This window comes from Glycine soja, chromosome 5 (genome assembly GCF_004193775.1).
Source record: "Glycine soja cultivar W05 chromosome 5, ASM419377v2, whole genome shotgun sequence".
NCBI lineage: Eukaryota > Viridiplantae > Streptophyta > Magnoliopsida > Fabales > Fabaceae > Glycine > Glycine soja.
The window spans coordinates 1,268,642-1,282,532 of NC_041006.1; the positions used below are offsets into that span (position 1 = coordinate 1,268,642).

Here is a 13,891-nt window from a genome sequence, read left to right on the forward strand (position 1 = left end):
ATGTATGTATATTTAAAATGATAATATATATATATATATGTGTGTGTGTGTGAGTATTAAATTATTTAAATAAATATTAATATTTATAACGAATTTAATATATTTTTTTAATATTTACAAACATATATACTAATATGTTCTTATAAAAATATAAAGAATTGAAAAATTTATGAATTTCTTTTTATTCGTATAAATCGAAAACATATAATGTTTTACAATTTTTTTGAAAATGATAATAATATAAAAATTTATAAATTATAAAATCGGTTCATACCGTACAAGACGGAGAGTTACGCTAGTTATGTGTAAAATGAGAATTTCAAATGCATTTATAAAAATTCATGAGGTTGATTTTAATTAAACCCACTTTATAACTAAAACAACACAAGAATCACAATGAAACAATTGGTTTGCTTAATATTTTTAAAAATAATTTTGTGAAACAAATATTTGTAGAGTGTTTTTTTAAGCTATTATAAAAAGCATTAGAACAATTTGTAATTTTTTTTGCTACAAATATACGCTTTTAACTAAAAGAATTTTTACAAAATCGAACCAAATACCTTAGAAATGCAAGTATCCCCAACCATCAGTCGCTTATTTTCAAGAAGTACAATAATTTTAAACCTATAATTATATACATAACTATAACTATAACTATATTCATTTAAACCAATCTAAACAAGTGGAAATTTAATAATTTGCATAGCATAGAGCTACTTTTCTTAAAAAAATAAACCTCTAAACCAGTGCTTCACACTAAGAGTTAGATATATTAGACTTTAACATTTTAAAAAAAATTAATTAATGGTTTTAAAAAAATGTAATTCCTTTTATGTTTTAGTCTGTACTATTTGTTTGCTTAAATATATTAAGATGAATTAGATTTTACAACACCACCAGTTTTTGTTTTTCAAAAATTACAATACCTAAATAAATTCATTTAAAATATCGACGAATTCAAAGATTTTTCCCCCCCTAGGTAGGTACAAGAGTCGTAAGGCTATTGAGTCGCGGAAATGGATAAAGCCCGAAAGGCCCATCATTCACGACAACGAAAGCGTCGCTAGTTCGTTCCATTCCCCTCTCCATATAAACGCTTTTGACAAAATCCTAACATTTGTTGTGGCAGTTATTGAAATCCAAATTCTCGGGGCAGATATCTTTCGACCTTGCTTCACACCATTCAACGAACTGCACTCACTGTGCTCTCTAGAACCCTAACTTTTGTGCTAAAACCCTAAACCACGTCGAATCGATGATTGAACCCTACAACAAGTAATGCTTCCTCTCTTTCTAGTTCCCGTGCATCGAAATTGCGTTTAATCAAACAACAAGGAGAAAGAAGAAACATAAGCGGTTTTGAGCTGCAATTCACTGAATTCAGGATATGCTAATTTTTGTTTTAATTTGTTGAACGAATGTGCGTAGGCTGGTTAAACTAGCGGCGAGGGCTTTTTACGATGATCTTACCAGCAAAGGAGATAATCAGCCCAAAACGGGAAGGAGTGATAACAGGGGAATAGCTGTGGTGGTTCTTGACGCGCTCACGAGGTTCGGCTTTCCATCTTGTTTTATCAGCTTTTGAAGACATACCTTTGTGTTTTGCTCTGTTGAAAGTAGAACGCGTGGTTTTGAATTAAGGTGGCTGAGTAGCTAAATTGTGGATAGTTGTGGACTAATGCTGCTGTGATTGTGGTTACGATGCTATTTTTAGACTTTAAGAAGCTCAATATTGGATTGCTCACTGCAATTTAAAACCATGGAACTTATACATGTGTGCAATTACAAAGAAAGGGAAACATAAAGAGAATGGGAGTTATTTGAATTTTTAAGTGAAATAGAGTGGATGGGAAAGCAGAATAGATTAAATGAAAGAAAAGGGAAAGAAATGGCAAAAATGATATAGGTTGAACTTGACTATATGTTGTAGTTGAAAAAATGCAGGCTCATTATTTGTTGAATTTGGTGTTTAACTGTACCCTTTTAACATTTATTTCAGACGACAATGGGTTAGAGAAGAAGACTTGGCAAAGGACCTCAAATTACATACAAAACAACTTCGTCGAACTCTGAGGTTTTTTGAAGAAGAAAAGATCATTACTCGGGATCATAGGAGAGAGGTAACTATTTGGTTTGTCTTTGCATTAGCCAATCAAATAGACAATTTCTTTTGTCTGATTCATATCTTGATTGTGAGAAATGGCTTAGAATTTCTCTTTTGAATGAGCTCAACAGACTCATTATTGCTGACTGGTGTTAAGTCATCCCTTTACATAGCAATTTGACAGATTATTTATGACCATATTTCATATAAGTTGAAAACTGCAGAATAACACTATAAAGGAAAGAAATAAAATGGGATATTTCATTTTATATTAATATGGTATTTTCATATCTTAACTCTTAATGCTTTTTCCTCCCCATTGTAATTTAATGAAGAATATAAGGTAGGGATACTTGAGAGTTTCACTTAATAAAAGATAGAACAACCCGATAGATTATTATCCAATAAGGTGCAATAAACTTTTAATGTTTAGTCATGTTGTTTTGTGCTAACCCACCATAGTTATCATTTATCAATAGTGTGCAATAGCGGTGAGAAGCGGCCATGGACCACTACACAGTCTGAATAGCAATGCATTTCATGGTTAAAGTAGTGGTGTTAGAGTGAGGCTTTAGGAAAACCCATTTTGGGTTTCAAAACAATGTCATTTTTTTTTGGGGGGTGGGGGCAATTCCCTAACCCTTTTTAAAAAAAACCCCTATAAGCGGAAGAGGGACTAGTGTTCAGGTTTTGTTTTGCTTCAGAGCAGTAAACCCACTTTCATGGCAGCAAGCCAATTCTCATCTTTTAATGTCTGTTTGACATTCCTTGGTTCCACATGACCAAAGTTGGATAGAATCTAGGCATGACAATGCCAGAATTGGATCTGGTTTGCATAGGGTGAGTATTGACAGGACGAGAAGCTGGTGGAGAAGAAATGTGAGAGCAAGATTGAGAAGAGGAGGAAATAGACTCTGAAGTTGAAGGACTGTGAGGAGGAAGAAGGAGGGGAAAGAACTGAAGAGGGGATAGTGACCTGTGGGGAAACTAGAGGTATTGGGGCAGCGGGCTGAGAATGAGGTGGAGAAGATATAAAGTAATGGAGAAGAGATCTGTTAGCCCAAATTCTAAGATGTGTGCTTTATTAGTTTTGTTTTAATTATTTTTCGTTGTTAGATTTGCTTGTATGTGAGAAGTGTGGGTGAATGTATATAGTCAAGTACATTTTTTCTGATTTGACCTCAGACAGCCAAAGGTGCAAAAATTTATAGTGCTGCTGTAGCTGCTACAGCTGATGGTCAACAGACAGCAAAAGAGGGAGAAGAAAAGGTCAAGCTGCACACACACTCTTACTGTTGTCTAGATTATGCACAGGTCCATCTCTTCTCTCTAATTTTTCCAGAATTGTGGTTTTCCAAGGATATTTGGCTGTTTTATTGCAGGGAGAAGTGGAAATGGTGCTATTTTACCCATTTTAGTAGCATTTTATTTGAACCATTACAAGTGTACAGCAAATTTATGCCCCCTCCTTATATAGATTTTAGGAAATCTTATGTTGATTTTCATTGCAGATATACGATGTGATTAGGTACAGACTACATCGCATGAAGCATAAGCTGAAAGATGAGTTGGAGAACAAAAACACACTTCAGGAATACATATGTCCAAACTGTGGAAAAAGGTTTCAATAATCATTGTAATATCAAGATCATAATATGTCATAGTTATTTTGTTTGTGTTGATGCATTTCTGTTCCATAACACTTGGGCTTATGACTTATTTTAGATATAATGCTTTGGATGCTCTGCGGTTAGTGTCATTTGAAGATGAGGACTTCCATTGTGAAAGTTGTAATGGAAGACTAGAGGTTGAAAGTGATAAGATAGCTGCTCAAGAAAGGGGAGATGGAGATGATAATGCAAGAAGACGACGGCGCGAAAAGTTAAAGGACATGCTTCAAAAGATGGAGGTTCTTATCTGATTTTACTATGCTGTTTATTTCTATTTGTTGCTTCATATGATGGATCGTTTTACTTAGATTTGCTATTGTTGATGATGCTTAATTGGTTATCATTGTTGTTTTCAAGAACTGGGAAACTTAATTAACATAGTTTGTAGCAAGCAATGGTTGTGCTATTATGTATGAAATGTTAGAATATGCCAAGTCATATTTTCCTTAAGGGCGATGATTGCAGGGTTTGTTTTCTGTTTTCATGCATCATTAGACTATCTCTATGATTCTTTATCTTAATGTTGAGCTAAGTTGTGTAATGTGATTCACCTACTTAAAGATGCACCGGGGAGTAACTAAATTGAAATATAAATAAACAAAAGTAGGATGTGTAATTGCATGCTGATAATGGATTTCAGTTTTAGACCTGTCATTTGGTAGTAAGCTTAAATGCCACTTCTAATTGATTTCATGTTGCATAATAAAGTGATTTTTTTCTTCTTAATTTTACAGACATGATATTTTAGGTGAAAGAATTTAATTTATATAGACCCTGTAAGCCTGATTTGCATGTGTACGAGTCCAAATCTAAAGAATGTTTGAAACCCATTTTTACTAAAAACTTACACTCAATCATAATATTTCACTTTGGAACTGGATACCACTCTAAGTTCAACCAGAAGCCAACATTATGAAAAGTAAAAAAAAACCTCCCATGTATAAATGTGTTAGGTTTCATGCATTTGAACCTGTCTCTTCTCTACCCACGTGATTGCTAAATGATAATCACTGCCTAAGAAAAAGACAAAACTGAATTTAGCGCTTCCATCTTACCAATATAAGAAATTCGTAACTGTAGCAGCATGGGGAGGTTACCAACTGCAACAAATTACAAAGAAGAAAGAACCATGAGGCAGCATCCCTGTTTTCCATTCTTCTATACATCATTCCAGTCCAGCCCTAATTGGGACTTGGGAGATGATCAAAACAATGAATTTGCTGCTAGTTCAAGCTTGAATGCAGCATTTTGGCACAAAACATTATTGGACACCTTCTTTTAGTGGCCCAATCCAATGTATGACCCACTTTAGTTTAGAAATGGCCCAAGACAACCAGATAACCTTGAGCTAAACCTGACACACTCAAGTTTTTAGAAGGTCAACTACTTAACTAGTTTTGACCAACCATCATATTCTATGCTAGTATATAATATATATGTTGGGCACATTTTGTTGGGTGAGTATTCAGTATAGGTGCAAAACTTGGGTCAGTTTATGAATGTCACGACCTTGCCTATAGGTATCTTAATCTCATTTGAATTTCATGATATATTGTTAGACTTTACATATTGGTGACATTTATTTTGTGGTTGCTACTGGTCCACAGTTAATCTTGTGATGACTGTTGTACTTCTTGTGCTAGTGCAGGTACAGCTCAAGCCTTTAATGGACCAACTCAGTCGGGTAAAAGACTTGCCTGTCCCTGAATTTGGCAGTCTTCAAGCATGGGAAGCTAGAGCTAGTGCTGCTGTCCGTGCAGCTAATGGAGATATCAATGCTGGTGATTCTAAAATTTCGCAGCCAGGATATAATGGAGTGCCTTACAGTGGAGACACTAAGGTAACATTATCCTGTTTAAGGGTGTTATTATTTCTGGCATGTGCAAAGACTGGGCAACCATTGTACTTTTTTTCTCCCCAATTTTATTAGATTGATCCCTCCTTGTTGTGAATGAGGTATTATTCTCTTCATATCATACATTCCATCTTTTCTTTCTGATAAAATTTCCTTATCTTTAAGAAAATTAAAAACTCATTGATTTCATTTAGTTGGAACAAAATAATTGTCCTTTCCATTTTGGTGATCAAATAGTGCCGATATCTCAACTTTAAAAAAAGATGGAGCTGATTGTTTTTATTTATCACTTGGATGAATTTGAATCTCTGGGTTGCATCTCATAGCATGCACCTTTTTTTTGGGGGGGAGGGGTGTTAAAATAAAAAATATTGTTAGAAGGAGGAAAGAATATGATGGAAGAGGATAATACCTTACTTAACAAGGAGTCAAAGACTCTGCAAGAAGAAACAAAGAGAAATCAGATAAAAACATTAGTATAATAACAAATAAAGCATTTTAGTGTCTTTACATATCTGCCTGCTACCACTCTTAAAAACCATTTGCCAAGAACCTAAGTGAGGCCTGAAAAATATAGTTGAAGATAAAAATAAGATTGATTTCGAGTGAATATTCTTTAATGGTCAATACACAGTTACACACACTCAGTTAAATGATATATATACAGAGATTATTAATAGAGTACACTCACAAAAAAGGGTAATTATCTCAATTTCTTAAGATACAATGAACCTGAGTTGTACAATGCAATAAAGCTAATTTGGAAATTGGGATAGTGATAAATACCAAGGAGAAAAAAGATAGAAAACAATATGTAATCCAGGAAATAACAGAAAAATGAGCACTGGAAATGATTTTATTAATGCCAACCAGAGAAAACAATTCTCCTACTGGAACCAAAGGCCCCTCCAAGATACTACTCTCAGTCCTGCAAATTAGTGCTTTCCTCCCCCCTTCCAACCCTTCTCTCATAATATCCTCTAACTAACTCAGCCACGTCACGAAATCCCCATGACAGAAAATTCCCTCACTGTCCCTACCTCCTTCTGGAGTACACTTTTGGTATAGGTTCCTTGCTAGGATCCAAGCCCTATAGTTGATCCTTATCTGAGCCTTTTTTATCACTCAGCCTCAGGTTTATAATTCCAACAAATATCTTTTACCAAATCAGATCTGAGGGCTGAGAAGTGTTTTTTTTAAAAAAAATACAAGCATTTTAAAACCAAATAGACACCAAAGAAGATAACACCCCACTATCGAATAAACTTCCTTCTCAGTCCTGCTAAAGCCTTTGAATTTAAAAAGAAACTGATCCAAAGAAAAGGGGGCATACAGTGGTCACCAAACTTGCCAAATACCCTACTTGATAAGTTGACATTGATCTACTAGAACCACACACATTATTGTTGTTATTTTTGAACCACTGCCTGAAGATATTGGAGGGAGTTTTGGATTTTCAAGGACAACTTTCTACTCATTAAGGAGTGGATTAATACAAAAAAGTAGAGCATGCCTTAAATTGGCCCGTAATGAAATAGGATCTTTCTCTGTTTGTGGTGGTAATATGGTAGTTTGTATGTCCAAGTGTATCATGAACATCCTTGCCAACTTGCTTGATTGTCTTGGTTTCATGCCTGTTTTCCTTTCTTATAGTGTTTGCAGTTAAAAACAGTTTTAACCTTTTCTTTATTGAAACAAGTTATATTATATCATAATGAATCTTATACGAAGCTTTTCAATTTTTGCATCCGGCATATATTCCTTAAATAGTTCTAAATACTTAGTCTTTTGATGAATGTGACAGGTTGTAGTTGACTTCAATACTGAAGGCAAAGGAGAGGGTGTTAAGTCTGAAACTGACAGTACATCTTTAAAGGTTTTGCCTCCATGGATGATTACATCAGGTATGAATCTTACAAAGGAACAACGTGGAGAGGTGAAGCAAGAAACAAAGATGGATGGGACTTCAACTTCCACAGCAGCACAGTACACAGATGACAAGAAGTCAACAATTGGACATGACAACAATCAAAATATACAGGTTCTTAAAATAAGATGAACTTTTTCCCTTTTTGTTTGAGTTCCGTTGCCCTTCATCCCAAAGGTATAAGACCATTTTTGTTCGCTAAATATTTCTGTTTCTTTTACTATTATTATAGGATGAGTATATTAAGGCTTATTATGCTGCTTTACTTAAACAACAACACGAATTGGAAGAAGCTGCAAAAAAACAATTGTCAAATACACTTGCTGCTGCTAATCCTTCTAGCAGTACTTCCATTCGCCAGGTTGGCATGAAATCAAAACGTGAGGAAGACGATGATGATACTGAATGGGAGGAGGCTCCAATTGCAGGTACAATTGTTGTCTTCTAATGTGATTTGACTAAAATTTGGATCCTCAAGTAATCCCTAATGTTTTGAAACATATGTTTAATGCTACTTCCCAAGTCCCCTCTAAAAAGCATAAAACTTTAAATAATAAATTTTGATTTCACTAAAAGGGTAGATCTGAGAATAGAACAGACTATTTGATTCCATTCTATTTGCATGTCAAATGCTACCTTTGTATTCCATCAATGTTCTCAACATCAACCAGGAAACAATGGCTTTAATAGTTTTCTTAGGTTGGTTGCCATACTGGGATTTTAAATTGCAGTTGCAGTATGTGTTGCAGCCATTGCAGGCTAGTGCAATCTGTACTCACTGTAATGTGTTTGTGACATTTTCTGCAAATATGGTGTTGTGCTGCACCAACTGATAAGGTCTGCTATTTAAATCCTTGGTTTGGATCATGTTTGACTGACTGGTGTTAGTTGGACCAGCATAAAAGTTGGTTCCCTTAAACACTATTTTGAATAATATGGAAGGAACTACTGTCAAGAAATTGTGTCAAGTGTTGTGAATAGGAAGGATTACTTTGTTATTTGAGGTGATGTGTTGCTAGTAATATTTAAATATGAAGTCATATCTGTGTTATGGACCCATTTAATTTGTCTGGGTCTTATTAAGTTGATTTTTCAGTAATATTATGGCACTTCTTGTGCTGGGTTTTTCATATTGATTAGACACTTTAAAAGATTGGAATTAGAAAACTAAGACTCTTTTTTTAAGAGACTACACTGATGCAATTGAGGATCAATTTTGTGATTTATGTTTGTGATTGTGATAGAACATCAAATTTGAACTGAAATCATTTATTGAAACAAGCTGAAATTACATACTACAGTCGTAAGTATTCTGACTATTCTCTGTTCTCAAACTCAAGTCACAAACAAAATGTCATGACTATTCTCTGTTCTCAAACTCAAGTCTTAGGAAACCTTGTCTGAGAATCAGACATTAAGATGCGCTTGATGGGGCTATTGAGTAGGAGCTTGTTTGCTATTGCTCTGAACACCTTTTTCCCCCCCAGATTTGACTGACACCAATAAAACTTTTTTTGTATGTTTATGCCAATGTTAATATTGACTGGGTCCATATCTGAAATTTCCTAGTTAGCAACTCCGCTCATAACTTTATTTTATTTTTTCTTTTGGTTGATAGTGTTATTTGTGTCCACTAATTTATGCATTGGGTGTAATTTTTAAAAGGCAATGGAAATGGAGGTTACACGGTTGATTTGAATGTTGAAGCTGAGGAAGTTGCAGCAGAAGATGATGACGACGATGACGACGTTGACTGGGAGGAAGGTTGATGAAAAATTATCTGGTCAGTAGAATGTAATGGCCTATTCTGATTTGCAAAGGCCAGCGCTAATTAATAATATCGCTTCAAATTATGTACCACAAAACCAGAATTAACTGCTCATATATTATTGCTTGTGCATCTTATTGTGGTGTTATGCGTCAACGGCTTCAGATAAGGTGCGCAGTTGACTTTTTAGTTGGTAATCATCAGTATTCGTCGCATATTGGATGAACAACAACTCTAGTTTGAAACTTAGCCGTCCAAAAATAGTGTCTCTAACTTTATTCCATCGTGATCACATACTATTTACCAATGGATACCTAGATTTGTGAGTAATGGGACATCCCAACGTTTTACCTGTGGTGTTGCTCACACCAATGAAGAAAATGGTGAGCCCTGAATTATATCTCCTCTGCTATTCCCGACAATGCCTTCATTTTGCAAAACTCATCCTAGTTGTCCATTTCCCGAAAATGTACAAAAGGTGTAATGAGAGATGGGCAGTGTGTTCGTTGGCTGGCGTCTAGAATTAAAGTCAAATTTTATATCCCGTTAAATTGGCTTTAGTAATTTTTTTTTTATCAGCCATTATTAGTTTTTCTTAGAATATTAGTGGGAAATTCAAACCAACATCTCTCTCCTTCCCTCTTTTTCATTCAACTCTAAAACCCTTCTTTCTAATAACCAAACAAACTATATATCTCTTTTTGACTTTAGTAATCAGTAACTTGTTAACAAGTATTTTCAATTTGTTTATAACATTTCTTTTTAAACACTAAGTTCATTTAAAAACACCGACGTATAATTTGGAAGTGATTGCAATTTTAAATTTTCAAGATCATTAACCATTTAATTTGCGTCTCTTTTTCTCTCTGTCTTTTGTATAGGTTACTCTACCTTGCAAGCATTTGAATGCTTCAATGTTGTTTTCCTTGCATTAATATGATAATCAAGATTCAAGATGCAAATTTTCGTACATTTATCTCTGGACTGTAAAATATAGAGGTCAAAATAAATTTATACTATTTGGAGGTAACATGCGTCCGTTACTCAAAAGTCATAGAAAGCTAGAAACAAATTTTAAGACCCACATCCACATGCCCGAAGTCCATCAGAAGAGATATATGGGGTGTGAACATGTTATCAATTCATTTGTCAGCGTAAATCAATCAAACAATATAATTTGAAAGAGGACGGAAAGAAGAGTCTAATTGAAGCAAGTGTTTTCAGCTCTCCTATGCAACTTTAGCGTGTTCCAACGTATATATATAATGTAGAGTGCAGAAGTGTGAATTAGCATAATTATATATAAATAAATATTGATGAAACGTATCTGAATACTTAATGCCAGCTCGTTTATGCTGAAGCTGAGCTAAAGGTCAAATACCAATGATATAATTTATAATTATACATATGGTTAAAAATAGAACATAAAAGAGGGAGATTTCAAATGTAGGTATATAAGTTTATTTTCTTTATTTAAAATCAAATGTCGGTCAATACCAAAAAAACCAAAAATCTTAGTCAAAATAATCTCACAGCTATTTTCTCTCTTTTTTTTTCTGCCGGTCACTATACAGCTTGTTGCCGTAACCTGTGTTCAGACAAAGTATATCTCAAGAATAGATATTTTACCCAGGAAAACGGGAAAAGAGAAAGAGGAGATATATCAAATTAAACGAATTCATTTTGCATTTATAATTTTGTGTTTCCATTTATTTTTATCTTTTTTACCTTATTCGATTGCTCCACATCTCTGGTACATAATGAAGGTGTCGTTGTTCTTTATAGATGAAGGTTAGAAACTCGGAGTTGATGGTTTTGAAAATTTTAAAAACCCACCAAATTTTACTAGACAAAGTACCTTTTCGAGACGTCCTCTAACACTCCATCTCTATCTTTTTAGGCTATAAGCGATTATATCATAGCTTTTTATGAGTTAATGGAACTTCATAATCCCTGTTTTTTATTTTTTATTTGCTGAATACTTCATAATCACTGATAACAACACATACCAAATGCACAAAATTTAAATTTTGCCATAATATATTTATCTAATAAATAGATATATTCCCTAGTTACAAATTTCTCGGGCAAGTATGGTGGTAGTGTGCAATATATAATTGAAGGTTTGACAATGTGCTCTTAATGACCACTTTGTTCCTTGAGCGCAAAGGAAGCTTCATTGGAAGAAGAATGCTCGACAATTCTGCCCCCTCTCCGCATCTACTGGACCTTCCAAATTAACTCAACCCCTCTTTCTCTCTCTCACTCCAAATTAATTATACCTTATATTATATGTGTATAAAAATAATAAGCTATAGTCTAATGGAAGCAAGCACTCCCCCATGTCAAGCTTCCGTAGCAGCATTTCTTATGCACCTTCAAGCTGTCAAACCTATTCTAAAGTCCAACTTCTTCTAAAACCCCATTATTTGTTTGTCCTCAAATTGTCCTTTCAAACCACTTCTCTCTCCATGCAATCGTTCATATCTCTCTCTACTTTATCTCACCCATCATCATGGCCATGATCATCAGATTCCAACATCTACTAAGCTTCATTCTTTGGCTCTTCCTCTTCTTGGTACTCTTTCATGGCTGGTTTGGTTCCAAATCCAACAATGATAAGGCCATCATAAGCAACAACCAACTTCAGTTCTCTCTGTCTAGAAATAGAAGAATCTTAGCAGCTGGCCGAGGATTTGACTTCACCCCATTTCTCCGCCGCCACCGCCACCGCCACCGCCACCACCATCATCATCATCAGCATCACCACCACCGGAGTGGCGTGCCGGAGTCAAAGGAGACCGAGATTGATCCACGCTATGGTGTTGAGAAACGCCTTGTTCCAACTGGTCCAAACCCATTGCACCATTAATGAGGTTCACATACTTTGTTTTTTCAATTTTTCACCGTGATATAATGTAATTTTGTGTATTCATAAAAGGAGAATTTGTCTAGTTCTAGTAAAAAAATTTGTTATATATACATATAATTCCTCTCTTTATAAACTAATAATTTATTATTATTACTATTATTCATATTATACTTAATTCTCTGTGTACATGTGTGTGATGAATATTATTGTTATCATTTATTTATAAATGTATATTTCGTTGAATATCTATTATGTTTTTGTAATATAGAATTTGCGCCATAATTGATCCAATGGGAACAATTAATTCTATTAATGTTGTTCGAATTATATATATAGTTTGGTTTTGATGAAACACGCGCGCCAATATGGCCTACTTAATTAATTAATTGGCTTGAAGCAATATGAGATGCTTAAATATTATGCTGATTGATAAAAGAAAAAGAAAAAAGCCTTTTAAAAAAAATACTATATTATGTTTGATTTGTAGTGGTTGTGACGGCACGGCATCAAGGAAGAAGAAGTTAATTAACAAGATATCCGAAAAGACATGCATTTTAATATTGGCGTTAGTTATGATAATAAGGGGCTTTGAAAATACATGTGATCATGCAGGGATGTTGCTAGAATAGGGTTGACTTTAAACTACACATGGACCAAAGAAGCACACTTGCTCCACATAGATGCTCACGTAGGTCTTTGCTGTAATTGTCTCTCTTTTTCCTTTACTTAGGAAATATTTGCTTCAATGGTTGTTTTAAGTAACATTTTACCATCAAATTCGGACTTTTTGTGCTTAATGTCACATTCGATCACTTTCTAAAATTTTAATTTGTCTTTTCTAATTTCAAGCGGGGTGGGTATTAGTTTGATAAAGTTTAACTACTTCATTTCCGTCCTCACAATTCAATGCCATCTTTAAAAGCTCAGTGGAGTAGAGGCATCCGATGAGTGTTGATTCATTTGAAGGATAGTGAAATTAGGCCTCTTTTTAGTCTGTTTGGTGGAGTGGTTAATTGTGGCTTTATAGGGTTGGGGACCCTCCCTTCTCTTGCTTTGTACTTTCACCCTCTCTAATGCGTTCACCCTCTCTTGCAACTATTGCTAGCCTATGGAGTTGACTCTGAAATAGTGGAGACTCCACTTTTTGTCCATGGGGGATTTTATTTTACTATTTTTATGGTTTTTATTTTTCGTTTTATATTATTAATAATTATACAAATCTCACTTTATTATTGTGCCTTGTGTATGAAGCTTTTAGGTGTTGAGCTAACCCATTTTAATAGATTGATTAAATAAATATTTAAGTTAATCAAATAAGTTAAAAAGATTAAATCATTTGAAAACATTGTTACCCAAGTCCCTTAACCTACATATAAACACAAAAGAAAAAAAATTACAATATTCTTTTGTTAATGATTTTAATATTTAACAAAAATAATTGAATGAAACAATAAATACATTCAATGTCTTTAAAACATGAATATTAATAATTTCTCCATTTGTTAAGAGAATTATCTACTAAAAATTAGAATTATATATATATGAACAAACCTTTCATAAGTAAAATAGCATATAAAAAAATATTGGTTCAACATATAATAGATAATGGCACATACTTTTTATCACGTTTGATTAGAAAAAGTGACCACAAAAAGAAAAAGGGAATGTATATAAAGGAGAATATATAAATAT

At 34.0% G+C, this 13,891-nt stretch overlaps 2 protein-coding genes across 2 annotated transcripts; both read left to right on the top strand.

Moving 5' to 3' along the window:
* The first annotated feature begins 1,009 nt into the window (after window positions 1-1,009).
* On the top strand, window positions 1,010-9,657 carry LOC114411737 (transcription initiation factor IIE subunit alpha-like). Its single transcript, XM_028375416.1, has 10 exons — window positions 1,010-1,278; window positions 1,432-1,554; window positions 2,003-2,123; window positions 3,293-3,421; window positions 3,619-3,728; window positions 3,833-4,016; window positions 5,426-5,617; window positions 7,437-7,673; window positions 7,792-7,987; window positions 9,225-9,657. The coding sequence occupies exons 1-10, from the start codon at window positions 1,259-1,261 to the stop codon at window positions 9,326-9,328; spliced, it is 1,416 nt and encodes a 471-aa protein (XP_028231217.1). The 5' UTR covers window positions 1,010-1,258; the 3' UTR covers window positions 9,329-9,657.
* Window positions 9,658-11,449: 1,792 nt separating this feature from the next.
* On the top strand, window positions 11,450-12,374 carry LOC114411738 (protein FON2 SPARE1-like). Its single transcript, XM_028375417.1, has one exon. It carries the CDS (start codon window positions 11,843-11,845, stop codon window positions 12,197-12,199), a length of 357 nt encoding a protein of 118 aa, XP_028231218.1. The 5' UTR covers window positions 11,450-11,842; the 3' UTR covers window positions 12,200-12,374.
* Window positions 12,375-13,891: the final 1,517 nt, after the last annotated feature.

Bases quoted from the DNA above. Each gene is read 5' to 3' on its own strand.
- LOC114411737 (XM_028375416.1), top strand. From the start codon at position 1,259: ATGATTGAACCCTACAACAA. The intron at 1,279-1,431 runs GTAATGCTTCCT...GAATGTGCGTAG, and splicing joins ATGATTGAACCCTACAACAA to GCTGGTTAAACTAGCGGCGA. The intron at 7,674-7,791 runs GTTCTTAAAATA...CTATTATTATAG, and splicing joins ACAACAATCAAAATATACAG to GATGAGTATATTAAGGCTTA.
- LOC114411738 (XM_028375417.1), top strand. From the start codon at position 11,843: ATGGCCATGATCATCAGATTCCAACATCTACTAAGCTTCATTCTTTGG.